A 23,990-nucleotide genomic window follows, 5' to 3' on the forward strand; every position below is an offset into this window, starting at 1 on the left:
TTTAATTAACTTTTTATTAGAAATCCAACCAAATGAAAAATTTTTTTGAAAGGGTAGTTATAAGTATAAAATGAATTAATAACAAATTAGCCAAAACACTTTTTAATAATCTTTTTTGATAAGAAAGAAATAGAGAAAAGTTTGCAGAAATGTTTAAAGAATTTAGTGGGTAGAATTTTAGCGGATCGATAATTTAGTATTAGTACTATTGATGAATAGGTTAGGAGATTAATCTAAAATCAGCCAAAAAATTTCAAAGTCTAAGAATTGGGGAAAATTTTTTTCCTTTTTTTTTTAAAAAGGAAATAAATATGTTAGAAAAAGAAGGATCATGATTATTTACGAATTACATAATTAATTTGCGGAAATGGATAAAAAATTAGTGAGTGAGTATGTCGAATTTGTGCTGGCACGCATATGTATAGAAAAGAACAAAATATATGTGAAAAATATAAAACTAACTCTTCCTTTAAAAAAAAAATGTACACCAAGAAAAAAAATCAAAAAGTTTGACTGACGGACATGGGGAATTATAAGGGAAAAGCGAAACAAGGGCTCCAAGGAGTGAGGGGTATTTGGCCAGTAAAGAGGGGGATTTGGGGGATTTTTAGCCAAATTCTCATAAATAGTTATATAAAATTATAAATTTTGTTATACATGATTGAGAGAAAAATAATAAAGGCATTACTAACGCATATATATGATTGTCATTAATCTTAACCCTCTTCTACATAACACTTAATGTTCATGCATGATTGTTATTGCACATTTTTTCTTTCTAATATCTATGGTTAAAAAAAAACAATGAAAAACAATTAAAGTATTAAATATTTGAATCCATTATATGTATATTCTTCCTTTTGAGTGAATATAAATCCATTATTAATGCTTGATACTTAATATTTTAGATTTAAATCATATTTTTAATTTATTCGGTTATATATATTGAACGAAATATTTTATATAAATTTTGTTTGTTCATTTAGTTGGACCTTATTTGTAGGGTGTGTAGAAAGTGAATAATTAAATTTTTTGCTTTGTGAAAAAATAGGGAACAACTATACATGCTTCTGTAAGTGAGGATCTGATATCTGTGTTCCAATCATTGATATTAGAGGAAACTGTGTATGTTTTTACATACTTTGGAGTTAGCAACGACTGTCGATTGTATCGCACAACATCGCATCAATTACGGTTGTTTTTTTAAGATAGAACTACTGTCTTACCCTCTTTCTGTGATGCAATACCGTTATATGGTATTAAGTTGGTCCCTTTTAGGAAAATTATGGGATACTCTTCTCATCATCCTTTTTTGGTTGGTAAGTGTATAATTTATGGCATGTACACAAGTTGATTTTTGTTTTGTAATTATGATAAAATATCACTAAAACGTGTGATTTGTGCACATTTTTCTATTTGATATTTATTTAAGACGTTGCTGGAGTTATGACCGGTGTAGAGGGTGAGAGGAAATATGTCAACGATGGCAAACTTATTAACATGATGGTCATTCATATTGAGTATGACGGGTGCATTTTTTCCAACAACCCTTATTCACCACTTAGTATGTTTATATAATTAATTTTTTTATTTTCTAAATAATTCGCATTTTCTCTATAGTTTAAAGCTTAATATTGTTGTTCTTGGAGAGATGGTGGACCGGATCAAGGATTTTCTAGCATCGGGCGATCAGCTGCCAATAGTTGTTTTTCAATTTGCAAGAGTAAAAAATGCTGGAGGTATGTGAGAATTTGATTACTATCAAATGATTATATCTTATTGTAACTATTTCTACTAATTATTGAGATGCGAAAGGAGTTAACACTCTCTTTCGGTGATAAGAAATTAATAGTTTGTGTGTAAATTGCTGAAATGAGATAAAAGACTAATAGTGATAAGAATTTTATGTTAACACTCTCTTTCAAGTAATAAGATTTTTTTAAATATCGTTGGAAATTCTCTTTTTTGTTTTTAATTTCTAAGATTTAATTGGTTTAAGTGATACAAACTATTAGTATATAAAATTGGATAAACGAGGTATCACCAGTTTTTTATTTCTTTTTTGATTGTAAATCAACATATAATTTAGTTATTATATAATACTTTTTCTTATTTTATAGTTACATTAAATATTTTTTTATATGTCATTGCTGAAATAAAAAATTTTAATAATTAATTAGGTTCGCAATAGATTATAGTTGTTTTTTTAAATCTAAGGATACTTTTGGTTACTTTCCATTCGATAATTCTTCTGTCATGTATAATTGTACAACTCATTTAAGCAATGATTGTTATATATATGTACCAATATTGTGCAGAACATTATGTATGGTACTAGACTCTTGATAAATCCGGATATTCCTGAGGCTTTGATGCTTCGAAAAAAGTATTGTACCAATATTGTGAATTATTTATAGTTGTGCATATTGACTGTATTTTTGTGGCGTTGTGATTGATAAGTAGCGTGTACTATAGAAAGATCTCGAAGTACCTATCTGTGATTTCTGGCAAACCGGCATATCTTGATGAAGATGAGGTTTTATATTCCACTGGGAGGAAGACAATAAAGGAGTTACGTGCGGTTGCGGATGTGAGTGCTTTATAGAAAACTACTTTTTTTTTCGTTTGGTTCATTGTTTTTTTTTTTTAACTTTCAAACTGTTCCTATGTAGGTTGGATTCTATGTTGTTCGGGCCACTGTTCTTCATGTTGAACCCGTTCCAAGTTGGTGGTATAAATCATGTCTTTGCAGCGTGAAGGCAGAAGCTAATGCTGATGAATACTTCTGCGACGACTGTAATAGGGACGTGAATAATGTGGTTGACATGTATGACTCTAATTAGACTTATTTGTGCAATCTTTTCATAAAAAAGCAATATAGTTAACTAATTGATTATGTTGATTTTTAAATGATTTAACAATATCTGGCTTAATACCAATAATTATTAAAAACAAAAGTTGCTTTGGCTGATGGAAATATGGTCTAGCCACAAAAAAAATGGCAAACAAAGATAGAGTGTACAGAAAAAATTCATATACCTACAACAATTTTATACCAAAGTCTCCTTTGCTAGGCTAAAATCTAGAAAACTGATAAATCTAAAAATAATTGTGTTTGAGCATCTAAATTATGTTGAATATAATTTTTATGATTTTGTTGTAACTAAAGGGTGATAGGCCATGTGTTAATTGATGTTTTTGAGTAAAAGAAACAGGTATAAGTTGAATTTGTTGGTTTTTGATGGTACTGCTACAACGAATTTTGTTGTGTTCGATAAGGAGGTCGCAGCTCTATTCGGACGAACCTGTACTGAGATGGTGAAAGAGTTGAATGTATGTGAAACCAAATTCGTTGATCATGTTATGATTGTCAATAAGAGATGTTTGTTTATTTAACACGATAAAAATGTAAAATTTTTTGTGTAGGAAAAAGGGGAAGCAAGCAAAGATCCTATTGGTTTTAATGAGTTTTTCCTTGATAAGGAGTTTCTATTCAAGGTCGAAGTAGAAACTACTGGATGGTGCGATTCTTATGATGTATCGGTGATACGTTCTGATTCTACGAGTTTACCAAGGTGGAGGGACAATCAAGGCCGGTAAAATCTGATGTACCCCCTGCTGGTCCTGTTAACCCTGTTCAGGTATTATTTTTTTTTATTTTTTGTTGATTTTAGACTATGTATATTAAGGCTTACTTTGCCAAATATGAGGTGTTATTTATTTATTTTTTCATTGTTTTTCTATATAGCCTCGAGGTGAAGATGGATGTTCTGTTTGTGATGAGTCACCTGATCCAATCGTGAAAAATCTGTCTGTTACTAAAAAACCTGTTGTCAGGGTATTCATTTGGTCTTCACTTATATGGCCTCTTTCATATTTCAGATTTTATTTTTTGGTTAAAATCTTAATTATACTTTTTTGTTTTGTTTTGTTTGAAGCGCCTGTTGGATGAGTTTAACATGTCTGGTGCTCCCTCCATTAAAAAATAGCTACTGTGAAACATGAAGTTTTTCATGTAATGGAGATAAAGGAGCATGTTTTGAAGGTTTGGTGGAGTCTTAGCTATAGCTATTGTTTATTGAGAGAATAGATACTATTCAATTTTTAAAGTATTTTAAATTTTAAATTGAACAATTGTTGTTTTGTTTTATTTAATTATCTATGTTTTTTTGGACATGCTAATGACACTGGAAGTACTTTCTTTTAATTAGCGTATTAAACATATATATAAATATATTATTTTATACGTTATTTATTTTTTATATGGAAGGCTTTAGAATAGAGTTTTTTTTACTAATGCAATACGAATGAGAGTAATTACTATTATTTTTTATTATTAAATGAAAGTAATTACTGAATGAGAGTGATGGTTAGGGTGTTGGGGTTGTATGGTGCTGTGACTCACTAAAGTAGGTTATATTATATTTATGACTCCGTAAATAGAAACTTTTAATTTCGTTCAAAAAAAAAACTATTGATTTAAAATAAAATAATATCTTTGATTCTTTCCAACAAATTATAACATATACACATTAAAAATTTAGCCCAGTCCAAAATACAATAGTTCTATATAAGAACTCTACAATTACACATAATCTATCATATTCAATATTTAATTATTAGATATTTTTTGAAGGTGTTACTGTTGCACATTGCATCACATCTTTATGTAAGTTTTATCTATTTTTTCATTTCAAATAGATTTTTTAAGTGTTGATTAGTCTTCTATTGATTAGTGTTTTCGTTTTATTTTATTGAACTTCTTTACAGTTTTATTTTTTTACTGCTCACATGTTATAAACTTATTAGCTTAGTAATTGAAGATAAATAATATTTGTATAATTGTTAAATATTTGAGAAAAATAAGACTATTATACACTCTCTAAAAGTATTGTTACTACACAATACACTATGTTTTATGTAAGTTTTATATGTTTTATGTAAGTTTTATTTTCTTTTATCAAATATGTTAAAGTTTGTTAATTTGGATACTAATTTTTATCAGTCACTTAATGTAATTATCCAAAAAATTACTTTATTATTTATAAAATAAATTTAAAAATTACATGTCACGGAACATACAGTATTACCTTTTAAAATTATATTATTATTATTATTATTGAAACATACCACAAAGTTGTATCTAATTTTTAATATTTAAATTTTAAATGACTACAACTATTTTGTGTTGAATATTTTGTATTTAACTATTTTTTTTTGTTATACGTTGATTAAAAAAATGTGATTTATTAATCACTTCTAAATTCAAATTAAAAAATTGTCGTGCAGGAGTGTATATTTTCAATTAATTATTTAATAGTATATAATATAACAATTAGTTTGCTTAAGATAACTATATTTAAATTGGTTTGGCTTATATATATATACCCCTTTTAATTAGATTATTAATTTGTAAATTAAAAGTCACTGTTAATATATTTTTACATATTTAAAAATTAAGTTTTTTACTTTTTAAGTAAAAATTGATACCTCATAAATTAATCAATAAATAATCAGTATTGTAAGTTAATGGATATTTAAAATTTAACTTCAAGATAAGTATTAAAATTTGAAAATTTGTATTCGTAGCTCATTGTTGCGGGAGAATTACATTGTAGATAAGTGAGTTAACAACGATAATGTATCCCACTCCAATCACACAATCCAAGGTTGCAAGGTTAAGACGAAAGATAATCTTGGCAAGAAAACGAAAAAGAGTTGATGATAATGAGTCTGCTTTCTTTAGTGCTTCTGGTAAGTGTTCTTCTAAAACTTTTTTAATTTCTATTTTTTATGGGAAATACAGTTTAAACTATCATCATGGAAGAGAATATTAGCGAAATAGTTTGTACGATACATAATTTTTTAAATCTTTTAGTTTAGTGATTTAAAAATTATAAATAACTATTCATCTTTATAATTTTTTTTTAAATTCATATTTAATAAGCTATAAATTACATAAAAACTATGCAATATTCAAATCTTCATGTACTATTTAGGTTAATTAATTATTTAATATTATTTAAGATATACTCTATCATAATTTAAAATAATATACTATTTAATCTAAATTAATACATAAAACTCTATACTAATTGGAAAAATATAGAATTTGATGCTGTTGTGTAGATCTATTTAACTCAATTTAAATAAATTGAAATTTTAAAATTATATATATTTAAATTTAGAGTTTTATTTATTATTTAAATTGAATTGTATTTATTTTTAAGTCATGACTGGGTATATTTTAAATAATTTGATATAGATAATCATTGATTTAGTTTAATAATTTAAAAATAATTCAATAAAACTAAACCAATACAAAAAAATTTGAATCTACAAAAGTATACTACTAAAATTATATAAAATCAAATACGAGATTAGTTAATTGAATAATTATTATTTGTGTTTCATTTATTTTTCTTGACTTAACAGTATCGAAGAACAACAATAATACAAATTTTGATGTACATAAAAATGTGCATCATATTACTACAAGTCAAAGAACATTGTGTCGAGAAACTGGTACCTCATCTAATATTCTCAATTTACAATCCAGTGAGGATAAAAGTGACATTTTTCTCACTGTAATTGACTCATATTTATCTAAATTTAATTTATATCGGTTTAATGACGAAAATTTTATATATATTTCTCATTACTCATTCATAGGGAAGCAACTATCTATGTATGGTGTACACTATGCCTCGCATGAAATTTTTGGACAGGAAAATACTCCTCATAATTATGTAAGACCTTCTACATCAGAGATAAGATCTAAATCTTTAACTCTACAGATGGATTCCTCATTGACAAGAACTCCACTGTCCGTGTTAACAAATAGTACGTATAATTAATGAAAGCCAAATGATTCATACACCAATATTTAGCAAAAAGTATACTTCATCAGAGACCATTTATATAACATAGATTTATTACAATTCTAGCATACTCCAGTGTACAAGGACCTGCCAATAATCTAACTGAAGTCATTCTGCAAAATCAGCTTCCATCACACTCTAGTTCCCACAAATCGTGCCTAACGGAAAGGTGATTTAGAAAAGATGATCATCATTATTATATTTTTTTTCCTATAGTTTCTATGGTTTAATTGAATAAAATTAAACTTTTTTGTAAAGAAGTTCTACTATAATTGGGGTGCAAAAAGGACAATCTTCCTCTGTTGTTGCTTCGGTGGCTATTAATTTGGCATAACTTTAGGAAGATGTAAATTTATCGACTATCAAGACGCACCCACCAAGCGCTGACACACACAGTGGCCAACATGTTGAACCTTTTGTTAATGATGAAGGTAATTTCTCATTATATCAAGAATTTAAGTTTGTAGTTTGCATGAGATATGAATTATTAGTAATACAACAAAATGATTATGTTTGCATTTTTTATAATTTTTTTACTGTAGTTTTGAATGGTTATGATGATTCAATGTTGGATGTGGATATGGAAGATAATTTTATACCATCCTCTGAAACTTTAGACGGTATGTAAAATTTTTATTTGTATGTTTATTTGCATCTTTGTGTACACCATGGACTAAATTGTATCGGTATGACAACTGAGTAGCTAAAGAGAGTTCATTCGGCAGGTATCTGGGATATAGGAAATCCTATTTATCAATGTCAACACTGTAAAGCATGGATGTGGTCTGGAGAAAGGCTTGCTAAATCCAAACAGTCGCCCCAACCAAAGTTTTTATTATGTTGTATGGAAGGAAAGATTGAGCTTCCTCTACTTTCTGTGCCTCCTGATGAGCTCATTCAGCTTCATATTGGAGGAGATCAAAGAAGTATTCATTTCCTAAAAAATATAAGGACATTTAATTCAATGTTTTGTTTTACATCAATGGCTGGAAAAATTGACTGTGGGGTGAACAATGGGACTGCTCCTCCAATTTTTAAGCTTGGGGGTCAAAACTACCATAGCATTGGTAGCTTACTTCCTCCTGATAGTTTGCGACCAACATTTGCCCAGCTATATATCTATGACACAGAAAATGAGATTGATAATCGAATAGGCACACTTCGGTAATTTTCATGCAACCAGTCAAATTTTTTAGTTATTTCTTATCTGTGAGAGAAAATAACATAAATTTTATTATTTTTTTTTTCGCAGTTCCAATGAAGCTATAAATGAGAGGGATAGGGAAATTGTGGCAATATTAAGAAACATGCTAGACAAATATAATAGTTTGGCAAAGAGTTTTCGCTATGCAAGAGATAGGTACCAATAGGAAAATTGCACAAACATAAAGCTTAAGTTGATTAGTAAAAGGACTACAGATGGCAGGACATACAACTTGCCATCTGCATCTGAAGTGACTGCATTGATTGTTGGCGATGTCGAACAACTTAGCAAAGATATGGATATTATTATAGAGAGTCAATCTAGAAAGCTCCAGCGGATTGATGTTTTTCATCCATCTTATTTAGCCTTGCAATATCCATTGTTGTTTCCGTATGGGGAGGATGGATTTCGTTTGGGTATTGCAACATCAGATTCTATCTCCGCTAGACCTTCAAAGATAAACAAAACAATCACTTTGCGATAATTCTTTGCTTTTTGACTACAGAAAAGGACGGGTGAATCTTTGTTAATTCTGAGATTAAAGAGATTATTCCAACAGTTTCTGGTAGATGCCTACATAATGGTGGAATCAGAGAGGTTAAAATTCTTTAGGTGTAAACAACCACAGTTGAGGGTTGATAAATACAAATGTCTGCATGAAAGTCTTATAAACGGGGATGTAGATGCTGCAAGGCTTGGCAAAAGAATTATTCTTCCCAGTACTTTTACCGGTGGACCTAGGTATATGATGAATAATTGTAAAGATGCATTTGCAATTTGCAGATATGCGGGATATCCTAGCTATTTTATCACCATGACCTGTAACCCTGAATGGGATGAGATAAAAAGAGAAGTGACTTCCATTGGATTGAAGGCAGAAGACCGTCCTGATATATTGTGTCGAGTTTTCAAGATCAAGCTTGATGGTTTGATCGATGACCTCAAAGAGGGAAAAATCTTTGGCAAAATTTTGGGATGTTAGTCTATGTTTATGCAACGCTTTATTAAAATCTTATGTTGTTTGTAATGCTTTGCTCATTTGTCTTTTTCAATTTTCAGACGTTTGCACTGTAGAGTTTCAAAAGAGAGGGCTTCCGCATGCACATATCCTTTTATTCATGAGTAACGAGTTCAAACCACAAACACCAAATGACATAGACAAACATATAACAACTGAGATTCCTGATGAAAATGAAAGGCCAAATCTACATGGAGCTGTTCAAAATTACATGGTACATGGTCCATGTGGTCCGTACAACAAGAATTTACCTTGCATGAAGAATGGATCCTGTTCAAAGTCTATCCTAAAGAGTTTAGACAGCGAACACTCAGTGATGAGGCCGGATTTCCCAAATATAGGCATACTGATAATGGTCGAACAGTGAAGAAAAGGGAATGTGTACTAGACAATAAGTTCATTGTTCCGTATAATCCAGAATTGTTGCTCAAGTTCGGGTACCACATAAATGTAGAATACACATGCCAAACAAGTTCTATTAAGTATCTGTTTAAGTATGTACACAAGGGTAATGACCGCGTAACAGCTACTCTATACAATCCTGGTGATCCGTCAGAAGCCACACAAGTTGTTGACGAAATTAGGAATTACTACGATTGTAGGTACATTTCGGCATGTGAGGCAGTCTGGCGTCTATTTGTATACGAAATCCAAGAAAAAGAACCATTTGTGATTAGACTTCCATTCCATTTGGAGGATGAGCAACATGTGGTCTATGGTGAAACTTCTAATGTGAATGATATCGTCGAAAGAGCAATATCTCATAAGTCCATGTTTTTGGGATGGATGGCGGCGAACATGTCATATCCCTATGCTCGAAGTCTGACTTATGCTGAGTTTCCAACCAAGTTTGTTTGGAAGGATGATTCTTCAAAGTGGTTTCCTCGAAAGAAAGGATTCGCAATTGGAAGGTTGACTTATGTACCTGCAGGTAATGATGAGTTTATATTCAATTTTGATCTTACTTATTTAATGATGTAAATTTAAAATCTTAACAGCCTATACCCCACGTCCATTTTATTCGATTTATCTACACTAGAAAATAAATGTTCAACTAACTTTCAACCGTTATAATCTGTAGATTATACAATTTTTTTTATATTTTTTAGAAAAATTATTCTTATGCGGATGTGAAGCTATATAATAATTAAAATACCGTAGCTTAATCCATTTACCAACTTAAAAGTGGGATTTTAACCAAGTTTTTTGCAGCAAATACCGAAGAATATTACCAACGACTTCTCTTGAATACTCAAAGAGGATGTATGAGTTTTCGAGATATAAGAACAGTAGGAGGAACAATTTATGCTACGTATAGAGATGCATGCTTCGCCCTTGGACTCTTGCAAGATGACAAAGAATTCATTGATGCAATTAAAGGAAGCAAGCTCATGGGCCTCAGGATCATATGTTAGGAGGTTATTTGTCATTCTATTAACATCCAACAATATCTCAAGACCAGAACATGTCTGGGATAGATGTTGGCATGAACTCTCAGATGATATTTTGTATCGACAGAGAGCCGTGATGAACATGAGCGGTGAGTTTCTATTAATTACAATGATAAAAGTTCTTCCTTATTGATCATTTTTAGTTTGATTGAATTTTTACAGTATCGTATAGTATGCAGAGTTAACAATGTCAGATGATGAGATTAAGCAGTTGTACTTAATGGATATAGACAAGATCTTACATTCCTATGGTAAAACCTTGAAAGACTATCATCCAATGCCTTTAGCAACTGAAGTTGATAATTCTTTGTTAACCGAAAGGGCTATAAGGGAAGAGCTAAACTTTAACAGGGATGATTTAAAGAAAAATGCCTCAGACATGTTAGCCACCGCAACACTTGAGCAGAGATATGCATTCGATAAAATTGTTACAGCTGTGTATTGTGATGAAGGGGGTTTTTTCTTTGTGTATGGTCATGGAGGTACTGGAAAAACATTTCTCTGGAACCTTATGTCTGCTGAGATTCGCTCAAGGGGTGATATAGTGTTAAACGTTGCTTCAAGTGGTATTGCATCTTTACTTCTTCTCAATGGAAGAACGGCACACTCAAGGTTCAAAATACCGCTGAATATAACTGAGGATTCTGTATGTAACATCAAACCTGGTTCCCTTCAAGCAATGTTGCTGTTGAAAGCCAGACTTATAATTTGGGATGAGGCTCCAATGGTTAGTAGGTACTGCTATGAAGCACTTGATAAATGCTTGGGTGATATCATGAGGTGTTCTCCAACATATAGAAAAGATTTTTCCTTTGGAGGAAAAGTGGTTGTACTAGGTGGAGACTTTAGACAAATTTTTCCTGTCATTCCACGAGGATCGAGACAAGATATCGTTCATTCAACCGTGAATTCGTCTTACCTTTGGAAGTTTTGTCAGGTGCTCAAACTAACAAAAAACATGAGACTCTCTGTAGGGACGGCTACTTCAGATCAAGATGAGACAGAGCAATTTGGTGAGTGGTTATTGAAAGTTGATGATGGTCTAATAGGTGACAATATGGATGGTAAATCTGAGATATGTCTTCCAGGAGATATTGTTATTCCTTCTTTGGACCATGCATTTGATGAGTTAGTTCATTTTTCTTATCCAAATATTTTGGAAAACATGTCCTCAAAGGATTTTTTCAAAGCAAGAACTATACTGGCTCCCACACTAGATATCGTTGAAGAGGTCAACAACCATCTGATGGCTATCATTCCTGGAGGGAAAAATTATATTTTAGTTCGGATTCCATTTGTATGGATGAAGGGAATATGGAGAGTCAACTAGATCTCTATGGTCCTGAATTACTGAATAGCATAAATTGCTCTGGTTTGCCTCCAAATAAATTAATACTCAAGGTTGGTGTTCCGGTGATGTTACTGAGGAATATTGACCAATCCAGTGGTCTTTGTAATGGTACAAGACTACAAGTTAGGAAGCTTGGAAATCATGTCATAGAATGTGAAGTCTTAACGGATAACAATGTTGGTCATATTGCTTTGATTCCAAGAATGAATATGGTACCAACAAATGAAACCGTCCCAGTTAGATTCCAACGAAGACAGTTTCCCATAATAGTATCGTTTGCCATGACAATTAATAAGTCTCAGGGACAAACTTTATCTCATGTTGGATTGTACTTGCCCAGACCAGTTTTTACACATGGCCAACTATATGTGTCACTTTCAAGAGTTAAGGGTAAGAGAGGTTTAAAAGTTTTACTTATGAATCACGTAGGAATGTCTGCAAATTCAACCATCAATGTTGTTTATAGAGAAGTCTTTGAAAAAATAGTATTCTAATGTAAATATTTTAATTTTATTTTAAATTCTGTATCAGTGTATAATTATTTTACTTTAAAAAATATAAAATAATTATTACTCCCTTTTTTTATGTTAAAGTTTGATTTTGATAATAAATTTATAAATTTCTTAAAATAATAATTATTTTGTATTTTTGTTTTAAATATCGAAGCATTTTTTTATAAATTTTCTATGCTGAGCATGCGTTTATACACTAGTTTAAACATTAAAATTGGTCCAATAAGTCAATTTTTTTATTTCTTCAATATACTTACATGATTAATTAAATACAAAATTAAAATGTGAAAATGGCCTATTATAGTAAAACAAATGTGAAAATGGCCTAATTTCTTTGAGATCTAGAATAAAACTATGAACCTTTGAGATCTAGAATATCTTAATTGTCAACAAATTCAATATAACTCCAACGATCTCCTCCTTCTTGTACTCTTTCTGGAGAATAAATATTTGAGACCATGAGTACATGTTTAAACTGAAAAAGAAGTAATAGTGTTTATCTTTCAACTATACAAGCAAGAGACACCAGTAATTATAAACAAAATAATATCTCTATAATAAACAAACCTGATTAAAATGTTGCTGAAGCTTTTCCTTGGTCAAATTAATACAAAATTGCTCAAAACGGCAAAATTGCTGAATCTGTTTTATCCATAGGTATGCATGTGATCAACCTATTTGTGCATTATACTCCCTACAAACCACTGGATGGTGATTGGGAAGATCATGCAGAGTTAGTTTGCTTTTCAGAAAATAGCAACCTATGAGTAATAGTATATGAAACAGGAAGGCTTTTCAGAAACAGAATTTGTGTAAAATCGGAAATTTATGTGGCAAAAATTGAAAAGGAGTAACTGAAATTAAATACTAGAACTGTTATAGTCAAATGAAAAAACAGAATAAAAATAATTAAAAAGACATTGTAATTAAACTCATTTATACCTACATTCAAATAAACAACTTAATTAAAACCTAACTACTAAATAACCAATTAAAAATGTAAATTAACTAATAATTATACATCAAATTAATTACAGATTAATTATCAAGTAAAGATTAAAGAGGATTGAAAGAGCAAGAAGATAATTGAACAAGAGAACTGGAACTCACCAAGCTGTGGGATGAGCAAACGATAGAACCAGCGAGAAGACGACTGCGCCGGGAGAAGACGATGGCGCAGGCGAGAAGAGGATGGCGCAACGACAGTGCAAGCGACGAGAGGATGAACCAGAGGCGAGAAATTACATGCGCATGATTCAGATTTGGATCAAAAGCAGTAAGAGATGAAAAATGATTATAGGTTAGACTTGGATGCACATTACACAAAGACAATTGCAAAACAAAATTGCCGATTATCATTTAAAAAAAATCCTTGTCTTACTCCAAAACCGTAACATATATGCCTTGTCAATCTCCTCTAACATAATACTTTTAACTTCTAAAACTTAAGCCTTCACTTTAATTAACTTTTCAATCTTTTCTGCAATGATGTACTTCATGTGCTTCTTCATAACTGATGTTCAAAGTGCACACATATTATATCAAAACAAGCATCTAGTTATCAATAAATACATCATCAAGGGTTTGGACAGAAATAGGCATACCCAAATTTCTTGTTGAGACTTTTGGCAACAGTTGTATCCGCTCTTCCTCCACCATTTCTTTTTTTAAAATCCGCCTTGACACGTTCTAGGAAAGCAATAGATATCTGCTTACTAACAGATTCCTTGGCAACAACACAGTATGTTATAGATCACATAGAAGCCCATCCTGATTAGTCATATAGCAACTGATGGTTTTAAACATGCAGAAAAAATGTTACACTAGTGTTGCCAATGAGGTTGGCATTGCAAAAACAATATTGCAGCCACACTTTAGAACCCTGACAACCTAATGTATAAGGATCATTATTAGATATGATATGCATCCAGATAAATAATACACAAGTGAATCCAGTAGCATCTGAAAGCATTCTATGTCATCCAAAATAAGTAACTGAAGAGAAGATGCAATCATGAGATTGTGATGAGGCTAATATGAAAGATTTCTTTAAGGTCCTCTCTCACTCACACATGACTAAATGACACTATGAAATTAGAGCTCAATCAAAATTTCTATAATCAAATACTGAAGAAATTTACTTATCAAAGAGCATATGCTAAGCATAATAACAAGTAAACCATAACAAAAATGTAATAGAAGCTTTAACATATAGACTAATATCTAACGGAAGAGTAATCAAATGTAACAAAAAAATCATAATAGAAAACTACAAACATAAACATAAATATTACACTCCAAAAGAACAGACATTGCTGGTAATAAAGTCTTCTAAAGAGTAAAAAATAACAGAATTCAAGAACACATCAATACAAGCACATACATATAGGAATTCAATCGGAATTCAGATCTCGTGCTGTTGATTCAATTGGCAATTAACGAAAAGGATCTTTGAGAAAGTCATACCTTTGAGTAAAATGATCCACAAAGCTCCAGTGCTCTATTCCATCTTGTTGGAACATAATCCTATAGATGTGAATTAAGTTAAAAAGCATCATCTATACTTTCTCTAAAACTTTTATATGAAAAAAGAATGACCCGGTATTAAAATTAGAAACGCATGTCTCAAGTAATAATTGAAGGGAGAAAACTGAAACCTCTATCGAATATTTTACTCTATCAGTGAAAAGCTCCTGAAGTTCATTTTAATGTTTGAAAAGATTAAAGCATGATAAATTGTTTGAATTAATGAAAAAAAGAAAAGAAACAAAGCATACCGATTCATGCCTTCGTACACCCATGCATGCTCTCAGACTCAATATAAGATATATAGTAAGATAAAGTTCTCTGAGGCGTTTCTTCAAACACCTTGAATGCACTTTCAAAAACACAATAGAGAACTTTCATCAAAATTCTTATACTAAAAAAATTTGGATTCCTCGTCAAACACAACATATGAATCCATTCGCATAACAATGAAAATCCATTAACTATAAATTTTTAGCTATAAGTGAGAATCCAAATAAATAAAAAGATTCAGTGAAAGATAGGAGAAGTTACTTCTACAATTGAAGTTTTTCATCATCCATGATCTGTAATAAAAAACTTCATTGCATGTTGTTGATGAATTGCTTACTCAATCAGCTAAGAGAACAAACATGAAAGACTTGTAAATCTATCAAATCAACTTTTCCATTTACAAAATGATTGAAATGAGTAGTGAAGCTTGACAAATTCCTTACCATAAAGTTGTTTCTTAAGTTTTCCACAACAAAAGGCACAATTTCGAAAAGTGACGGATTCAATTCAATGAGATTAATTTTAGACGGAAGAACACAAACATGAAACAATGGATTAAGTTCGACGTACCTTGAGAATTTCCAATTCAGATCCCAGAACAGAGATCTCATTTTGAATTTGAGATATCCTTGTCTATCATCACAATTGTGGTGACAACGCCGGCAATAGTGGCTTCGATGACGGTGGCGGCATCGGCAACGACAGCTTTGGTGACAATGTCGGAGGTGAGATCGCAGAGGCGGAGCAAGATATTGAGAAGGATTGAGAGTTGAATTCAAATCACTGAGAGTGAACTGTGATGAGATCAATGAGGGGGATCGAGAGATTGAAGACGCGAAGCAAGAAATTGAAGAGGATCAAGAGGTGGTTTCACCATTTCAGAGCATCGAGAGTGAAAATGAAGGTGAAAGTGAGAGAACACGCGTTGTTTCGAGTTTCAAACCTTGAGGATTTGTTGATTGGGCTGCAATTGAGAATAGGTAACAGTTTTTGTAAGATTTTTTAAAAAATTAAATATATTTCCTAACATTTGATTATAAATGTTACTTGATATATAATTTTATGATAATTATTGACATTTTAACAAATGTTAAGAAATAAATGTTACTAAAAGTCTAAAGGGGGAGACTCACATAAAGATGGCCAAAACCACTTTTTTTTAAAGTTGCTGACGTGGCACTTTATGATTGGTGTTTTATAAAACCGGTTTATAAAATTTATTTTTAAACCAGATGCTTTAAATCCGGTTTAACCCAGTTGGTTTAAATAAACCGGTCCGAATCTTTTTCTTTTTTACCCTTTTCTTCAGTCCACCAAACTACATCGTTTCATAATCCTTTCTCCTACCTCAACGTCACTCTCACAGAAACTCTCTCATCTCTCATATCTCATTGACCTAAGTTTTCTCCTTCTATCAGCATCATCCGATAAGCTCGTCGTCGGTCTCTCCCGGCTCCGATCTCGCATGCCTTCCTTGCCGTCGTCGTCACTGGCGGCAGTAGCAGCAGCTCCCGGACCTGGACGTCGTCGCCGCTCCGTGTCTTGTCACTGCCTCATAGTCAATCTCGCACCGTCATTGCGCTCGTCGACGCCGAGACAGAAGCAGCAAGTCCCCGACTTCCTCCTCGCCTTCAGCAACTCCTTGGCCTCCTTCGCACAACCTGGTCCCAATCTGGTGAGTTTTCAACAAATTTTCCTCTTCGTCTGTTTTGTGTTTGGTTGTTGTGTTTTATTTTTTTGTCAAAAATAATTACATTGAGTGAAGATCACCAATATGGGCACATGGGTATTCATAAAAAGATGAACTGTATGAATGATTGAAGCCAAAATTGGGGTTTTTTACTATTTTATTAATAATTGTATAATTGGGATCAAACAGAATTAAATAGGTTATGCACAAAACTGGTAACTAAAATTGAAATTGATTTTGAAATAAGAAGTAGTGATGAAAGGGAAACAGTAATATAAAAAAATATAATTGCAGAGGTAAAATTGGAACGGAAAAGGAAATGAAGTAAAATTCAATTGAGAAAGTAATACCAGAAAAACAATGTTACATAGCTAGAGTTCCTGTCTGAATTTAAAGTGCTAGAAAGATGCAACAAAAATTTAGGATTTTATATTTTTATAGACTACCTACTTAACGGGTTGATTTTGGGCAAATAAAAAAGGATGCATAGCATTTTTTCATAGCAGTATATGTGGCATTAGCATTAGTAAATTCAAGTTGATACATTAGCATTTAGCAAAGGAAATATTCTAAAGAAGGAATAGGTAGTCTAATGTTACAATTCCTTCAACTCAACCTACTGCAATTTTACTGAAAACTTACCTTTGCCATTCTTTTCTGTGTCTCTTCCCACACGGATTGAGCAACCACGGTTAGCGACTCCCTGCAAGTTCAATGCTATTAGGACGTTTCCATAGAAGATAAAATTCTTGCTTTATTACTGTCTTAAGCTTTAACAATAAAGTTCCAAGATCGATCTCTATTGCAGGACCCTTATGTTTTTTTGCCATCCTTCAATTTTCTGTCAAAAGCAGTGTATAAATGAAGTATGAATATGAATAGCTTCTGAAATAGGTGCAGTAACAAATTGTTAAACTGATTTATTTTCTTTTTTACTTTCCAATTGTCATGACAGGTTTATTGTCTTAGTTGGCTATGAATATTTCAATAACAGATTAAATATGCAAATATTTTCTTGTGTTTTACATCAGGCCTCATTAGTTTTGATAATAAAATTTGAATATCCTCAATCCAAATCCGTATCATGGCTTGTAATTAAAAGCCAGACGTAATGGATAATTCGATCTGGATATAGTGATTAGCACTTGCTGGATGAAACAGCATTATGTGGTTTATTTATATAGGTGGTGTGACTCTATCAATGCTTATGCTAATTTGTTTAAGGCTATTTCTTGTATTTTGTTTCTCATTTCTACATTTTATAAATTGGTGTCCTTTCTTGTCTGTGTATATTCTAGGCCAAAATTGTTTGCCTTTTGTCTAAAAAAGATTGGTTTTTGTTCCTTATATTCTTCCTCCTTGCTATGGAATGAGAAAACTTAGACACTATCAGTGTTGCCTTGCTCTTTATTTTGATATTCTATTCTATGAAGATTTATGTTCTGTTCTGTGAAAGAAAATGCATAGAAATTTAGTTGTTAACCCTTTTGAAAATTGAAGCCTCTTGTGTTCTCTGCTTTTTCTACTTAAGTTTAGTTTTCCAATGCATAGTTTATGGATTAAAATAATGTCAGGGACCAATCATCCTACATATTTTTAGTATATTCTATCACTTGGTTTCACATGTTAGTAAATTCCATGTGGAGAGAAGCTTTCATGAAGGCATATAAGGCCATGGACAAAGAGCTAGGTCTCATCCGAATCTGGATTGTTTCTGTAGTGGGAGCACGGCTGTAACCATAGTGAAGCAGGTAGCAGCTCAATGAGTAGTGCATTCAATTGCTGCATATACTTCATTGCTTCTTTTCACTGACATTTCTATGTTGTTCACTTTCCAGGGATCAATTCTGTTCATGAGCAACATAGGGGATTCCCGAGCAATCATGGGATCCAATGACAGCAATGACTCCATGGTGGCAATTCAGTTGACAATTGATTTGAAACCTGATTTGCCAAGTTAGTTTTCTCATCATTGTTCATCCTTTCTCAGTTCAGTCTATGTTTTTGCTTTGAGATAGCTTATCTGAATTTTTTACAGGGGAAGCTGAAAGAATCAAAAGGTGCAAGGGCAGGGTATTTGCCTTGCAAGATGAACCAGAAGTTCCAAGGGTGTGGTTACCTTTTGATGATGCACCTGGATTAGCAATGGCTAGAGCATTTGGCGATTTTTGTTTAAAGGATTACGGTGTCATTTCTATACCAGAATTTTCTCACTGCTTCTTACAGACAAAGATGAGTTCATTATTCTTGCCTCGGATGGAGTAATACTTTCGAAAATATATCTGCTTTTATTTGTTCTTGTGGTCTCAGTTGCCACAGTAATGTTACAATTATCGCTAAAGTCTCTCAGCATAGAGCATTTGCAGCATTTTCTGTTTCCTAGATGCATAATTTTTTCTTGTTTTGTTGTTTTGGTCCATGTGAAAGTCATCAAATCAAAGTAACTTAGTTTAAGCTATGTATAACTTGCTGTAGGAAAATTTTGCTATGCATAATAGTTCTACCCATGTAAGCAAGAAAAGCATGTCATTCTCATCTATATGTATGTTTACTTTTGTAAGTGAATAGACATGTGATATGGTGAATTTGAATCCAACACTTGAAAAATTTTAACTAGTTCCTGTGTTTCTTTTTAGGCTACTTATGCTTAATATCCATCTTGGTATTTTGTGCAGGTCTGGGATGTGTTAAGCAATGAAAAGGTGGTTGAGACAGTATCCACGGCACCAACTCAAGCATCAGCAGCAAGGGTTCTGGTGGATTCTACGGCCCGAGAGTGGAAACTCAAGTATCCCACGTCAAATATTTATTGGTTTGATGAGAACATTTCATTGTAATACCTTTGTCAAAACAGGGAATTCAAAGAGGAAAATCTCAGTGGTTTTGATGTTCTTTTATTTAGTTACTCAAGTGTAAAAAACTAGGCTCAAGTTATGTCACTAAACGAAATGAATTCACCAACAGCATAATGCTATTCTTGTTTTTTTTTTTTTAATGAAATGCTGCATGGCACTGTTTTACACAAAACTGAGTATTAATATGAACTCAATATTGGATTAATCATCTAGGTACATTGAAAGCTTCACTAAATTTTAGATGTTCAAATAACAGTACTCTTCACTCGGTATTTTTATAAAAAGATTGTTTCTGCATATGTGCATGATTTACATAATTCCAGTTGTTGTTTGAACACTATTTTTTCACCATTTTTACAACTAGATTTGTACCTGGAGGTAAATCCAAGATTCAGAGTTTTCTTGATATTTTACAGCACACAACTCAGCCATGTGAATGTTACATTTAGTAGCCACTATGACATTGGTAAATATCTTCCAAAAATAGCAGGTAATACAAGTTAAGGCCATATAACACTAACCATTTTAACCAAATAACAACTACCAAAGACAGAGGCTCCATGCATCACACAGTCGTTGGCAACTGCCATTGCATTCCACGAGAAACATTTAACTCACCGCCATAGTTACACCAAAGTTTGAACTATAAAATGCAGCCACTCCTTTAGAGCTTCAACACGCAAAAAAAAAAATCAAAATCAAAATCTTATCTCTAATGGCTTACAAAGCTTCTTCTTTACTTGTACTTGTTCTTTACTTCTTCTTCAGAGATTCAACTACTTATAGAAGGCTGTAATGTTGCATTCTTGCTGTATTCAATCCTCGTCATTGGGAGACTCCTTGCTGCATTCTAATTGGTGCATTGTTGCTTTCATCAAAACTTTCTTTTTGCTGAAACACAATACACAGATAATACAGAATGATAATTTAGTTCAATCCAATGTTTGTCAATGATAATTAACTTCTAAATTCAACAGACATCTTAGAGTGAAAAAACAATGAAACTCAAAAGCTTGGAATTGGAAGCTCAAGACAGCCTGAAAAGCTGATACCGAAACAATTTGGAATATCTTCACTCAATTATCTTCACATAAGTATCCTGCAGCACATATATAACTACTGTGGACTTTGAAGGACTTCAAAGCAGAGAATCAAGCTGCTTGCTTCCAATAGAGAATGAATAGCGATTATAAATTAAACAATTCTACATGAAATTTGTACCTATAAAATGTTCTGTATTTCCAAAATTATAACCGAAACAAATTAATAATGCAAGGAAAGAAATGTCTTGCAAACTTAGATAAAACATCCATCAAACAAGGCATTAACAGATTCTGGAGGCAAATCTACACTGAACGACTATTATGCGTAGGCCATGTTGTCTCCGTAATCTCAACGGCAGTGGCTGCAATTGTTGAGGTGAAAAAAAGGGACGAAGGGATGTGGGGAGGCATTGGGGATGCGAGATCTGGAGAAGAGAATAGAAGACTGTCGCGATGTGGGGAGGCAATGGGAATGCGAGACTGGAGAAGAGAAAACGGCAATGGTGATGGTCAAGTAGAGTGGGGATTCAGAGATCTGAGAAGTGGATGGAAGGGGAAGGAAAAGAGGAAAATGTGGAAGCAAAAATGAAGAAATGAAAGAGCGTAGAAGAAAAACAAAGAGCGTAGTAGGGTTTCATAATTTCCCAAATAACTAATGCATTTTTTTATTTATACATTTATTTTAAAATTAAATTAAGACAACTCTATTATAATTTAAAATTAAATGCTAATAAATAAATATAATAATAATAGAATGAAAATAGTAGAACATTTAAGATTTATATTTTTAAATAATCAAATTATATAGTTAATATTAAATAAATTAAATTAAATATTTTTATCTTATTTATCAATTATACTACCAATTCATATATTAATATTAAATAATTAATATTATATTAAATTATTTGATATTTGGATATCTAAATAAATTAATTATTGGATATGATATTTTTTTATTTTCTTTTTAATTTTGTAATTTTAATATGGGTACAAGATAGATAAACCCTTATATTATTCCGAGAAAGATAATATTCTAATTTATTACTAATTATACTAAATATAAATTATATTATAATTATACAAATAATTTACTCTTTATTTATTAGGTATGTGAATATGTGGACTTGAAGATCAGATCTGCATATACATATCTACGACTGATCGGTTTAGATAATCAAACATAGCAATTAATATTTTCTTAATTTTAATTTAGAGTTAAATACTAATAAATAAATATAACAAATATATACTAATGAATAAAGTATTTTTTATTCAAAATTTACATCTAAATTATATATTTTTATTTATTATTTTTAGAAAATTATGAAAAAAACTCAATTCAATTATAACATAATAATTCTATCTCACATTGTAAAATCCTATAATCAAATCAACTTAAAAATATGTATAAATCCTTACAAAAAAATTGGCAACATTAATTTAAAATATGTATAAATAATTATAATAACAAAGAAATAATAATAATAATAATAATAATAATAATAATAATAATAATAATAATAATAATAATAATAAGTGGACTATAGTTTACATATACATTTAAAATTTTAAAAATTTAATTTTTATAAATATTATAAAAATTATTCTCACTTAATAATTTTTATATTAAAGGTCTTTTTTGATAATTAAATATCTCTGATAGTCTTTTATCGTATTTTTTTAAATTGAATCTTACGTAATTTTTGAATCCAGTGAAACAAATGGACAAAAACTCTAACTTCAGGCATACAGTAGAGAAATAAAAATCTTGAATAGTTATACTTTGAACATGTATTGATGTTATTAAGGTATAATGTAGAGAATGCTAACAAGTAAAAATCATAATTATAGAAACCAAACCCAAACCTATTACATTTTTTTTAAAAGAATATAATATTATAACTATTAATAAAATCTTATATTTTTAATTATCATTTTTATTTTTTATTTTTTTATATATATTAATCTTTTTTGTAAAAAATTATATTTTTAAGTTATTTTTAATTTATTTCTTTCTTTTAAACCTATTTTTTCTATTTTTCTATCATATTCAAGAAACATATATTTTGAGTATTGATAAAATAGTCTCTCTAGATTGGTATCCATCCTAGACCAACAAAAAATTTATCGCATCCTACAACCACACCGAACCTTTTAGAGTGTGGATCTTATCCGATGCAATGACAGTGCGAATAAGATAATATTCACCATTGTTTTCGTCAGCGCTTATGTTAGGTAGCGTTTGGAAGAGAGACTGAGATTGAGAGACTGAGATTGAGAGGCAGAGACTGAAAGACCGAGATTGAAATAAGTCTCAGTATTATATTTGGTGTAAAGTGGAAGATATAGACTATATAAAATAAGAATAAAGCTTTAATTTAATTTGTACACAGAGTAAATAAACTTGAAATTAATTAATTGAAATGATGATATTTTAGGTGTAAAATGTTATTAAAGTTTCAGTTTTCGTCCCACCAAATTTTAGTCTCATGTCCCCACTTTTTGGAGGGACTTCTAAAATTTTGGGAACAGATACTAAAATTTTAGTACTAGTTTCTTAACTAACAAATATGATACCAAGTCTCAGTCTCCCAGTTTTCGTCCTATATACTAAAATTTTGTTTTCTCTTTTTCTTACTTTGGCTATCTTTTATGTCATAAAAAAGATCTTAATTTTCTTTCAGTACCATATTAAATTCACATAATATATAAGTTCAAATTAAAGTTCAAAATCTGCCATCAACATCATTACTTTAACTTATCAAACTGTTAACGAAGTAAGTTCGAGTTGGCTATCGTTCTTCCTTGACTCAGTTATAAATCTATTAACAAATCAAATTCATGATGTCACTATATTAATACAACAATAGTTTATCATTATTTTATTTTAATACTTGATTAAATTCACATTAATTGCTATTATTTTATTTTAAACTTGATCTTGAATAAATTTATTTTCATTAGCTATTGTTACAAAAATAATTCTAATAAATATACTCTAATTAAGTGAATTAAGTTATTAAACATAATATTTAGATCGAATTTTGAGAATAGAATAATATTTTAAATTTTATTCATGCTTCAAAATCTCGTGATTAATGTAATTTACATAGTTATACCGATATTTTGTTTACTAATGTATTAGATATGACATGATTTTATTCTTATATCTTCATTATTGCA

The 23,990-nt window shown here is 30.9% G+C and overlaps 5 protein-coding genes and 1 long non-coding RNA gene across 6 annotated transcripts; 4 read left to right on the forward strand and 2 right to left on the reverse strand.

Moving 5' to 3' along the window:
- The first annotated feature begins 8,665 nt into the window (after positions 1 to 8,665).
- On the forward strand, positions 8,666 to 10,084 carry LOC130963292 (uncharacterized). Its single transcript, XM_057889423.1, has 4 exons — positions 8,666 to 8,826; positions 8,869 to 9,062; positions 9,145 to 9,317; positions 9,407 to 10,084. The coding sequence occupies exons 1-4, from the start codon at positions 8,666 to 8,668 to the stop codon at positions 10,082 to 10,084; spliced, it is 1,206 nt and encodes a 401-aa protein (XP_057745406.1).
- A 657-nt stretch (positions 10,085 to 10,741) lies between these two features.
- LOC130963293 (uncharacterized) lies at positions 10,742 to 11,884 on the forward strand. The gene has a single exon (XM_057889424.1). It carries the CDS (start codon positions 10,742 to 10,744, stop codon positions 11,882 to 11,884), a length of 1,143 nt encoding a protein of 380 aa, XP_057745407.1.
- An 86-nt stretch (positions 11,885 to 11,970) lies between these two features.
- On the forward strand, positions 11,971 to 12,399 carry LOC130963294 (uncharacterized). The gene has a single exon (XM_057889425.1). It carries the CDS (start codon positions 11,971 to 11,973, stop codon positions 12,397 to 12,399), a length of 429 nt encoding a protein of 142 aa, XP_057745408.1.
- A 241-nt stretch (positions 12,400 to 12,640) lies between these two features.
- Positions 12,641 to 16,073, reverse strand: LOC130960531 (uncharacterized). Its single transcript, XM_057885946.1, has 7 exons — positions 15,787 to 16,073; positions 15,195 to 15,285; positions 14,884 to 14,943; positions 14,022 to 14,143; positions 13,528 to 13,570; positions 12,985 to 13,121; positions 12,641 to 12,892 (listed from the first exon to the last, which is right to left on the reverse strand). The coding sequence occupies exons 1-6, from the start codon at positions 15,825 to 15,827 to the stop codon at positions 13,092 to 13,094; spliced, it is 387 nt and encodes a 128-aa protein (XP_057741929.1). The 5' UTR covers positions 15,828 to 16,073; the 3' UTR covers positions 12,641 to 12,892; positions 12,985 to 13,091.
- A 41-nt stretch (positions 16,074 to 16,114) lies between these two features.
- LOC130963295 (probable protein phosphatase 2C 73) lies at positions 16,115 to 19,843 on the forward strand. Its single transcript, XM_057889426.1, is given in 8 exon segments — positions 16,115 to 16,196; positions 16,635 to 16,891; positions 18,068 to 18,140; positions 18,537 to 18,590; positions 18,593 to 18,657; positions 18,745 to 18,862; positions 18,945 to 19,118; positions 19,121 to 19,843. Coding segments are annotated over 8 exon segments (1,053 nt in total). The 3' UTR covers positions 19,351 to 19,843.
- Positions 19,844 to 20,337: 494 nt separating this feature from the next.
- LOC130960533 (uncharacterized) lies at positions 20,338 to 21,425 on the reverse strand. Its single transcript, XR_009079146.1, has 2 exons — positions 20,486 to 21,425; positions 20,338 to 20,404 (listed from the first exon to the last, which is right to left on the reverse strand). It is a non-coding gene; the product is annotated as an uncharacterized LOC130960533 (long non-coding RNA).
- Positions 21,426 to 23,990: the final 2,565 nt, after the last annotated feature.

This window comes from Arachis stenosperma, chromosome 2 (assembly GCF_014773155.1).
Source record: "Arachis stenosperma cultivar V10309 chromosome 2, arast.V10309.gnm1.PFL2, whole genome shotgun sequence".
NCBI lineage: Eukaryota > Viridiplantae > Streptophyta > Magnoliopsida > Fabales > Fabaceae > Arachis > Arachis stenosperma.

Excerpts from the sequence above, each read along its gene's own strand:
- LOC130963292 (XM_057889423.1), top strand. The coding sequence starts at position 8,666 with ATGGTGGAATCAGAGAGGTTAAAATTCTTTAGGTGTAAACAACCACAG. Across the intron at positions 8,827-8,868 it reads ACTTTTACCGGTGGACCTAG|ATATGCGGGATATCCTAGCT; the intron begins GTATATGATGAA and ends TGCAATTTGCAG. Across the intron at positions 9,063-9,144 it reads CTTTGGCAAAATTTTGGGAT|ACGTTTGCACTGTAGAGTTT; the intron begins GTTAGTCTATGT and ends TTCAATTTTCAG.
- LOC130963293 (XM_057889424.1), top strand. The coding sequence starts at position 10,742 with ATGTCAGATGATGAGATTAAGCAGTTGTACTTAATGGATATAGACAAG.
- LOC130963294 (XM_057889425.1), top strand. The coding sequence starts at position 11,971 with ATGTTACTGAGGAATATTGACCAATCCAGTGGTCTTTGTAATGGTACA.
- LOC130960531 (XM_057885946.1), bottom strand. The coding sequence starts at position 15,827 with ATGAGATCTCTGTTCTGGGATCTGAATTGGAAATTCTCAAG. Across the intron at positions 14,144-14,883 it reads GTGGATCATTTTACTCAAAG|GAATCTGTTAGTAAGCAGAT; the intron begins GTATGACTTTCT and ends GTTGTTGCCAAG. Across the intron at positions 13,571-14,021 it reads AGTCTCAACAAGAAATTTGG|TCGTCTTCTCGCTGGTTCTA; the intron begins GTATGCCTATTT and ends CTCCCGGCGCAG.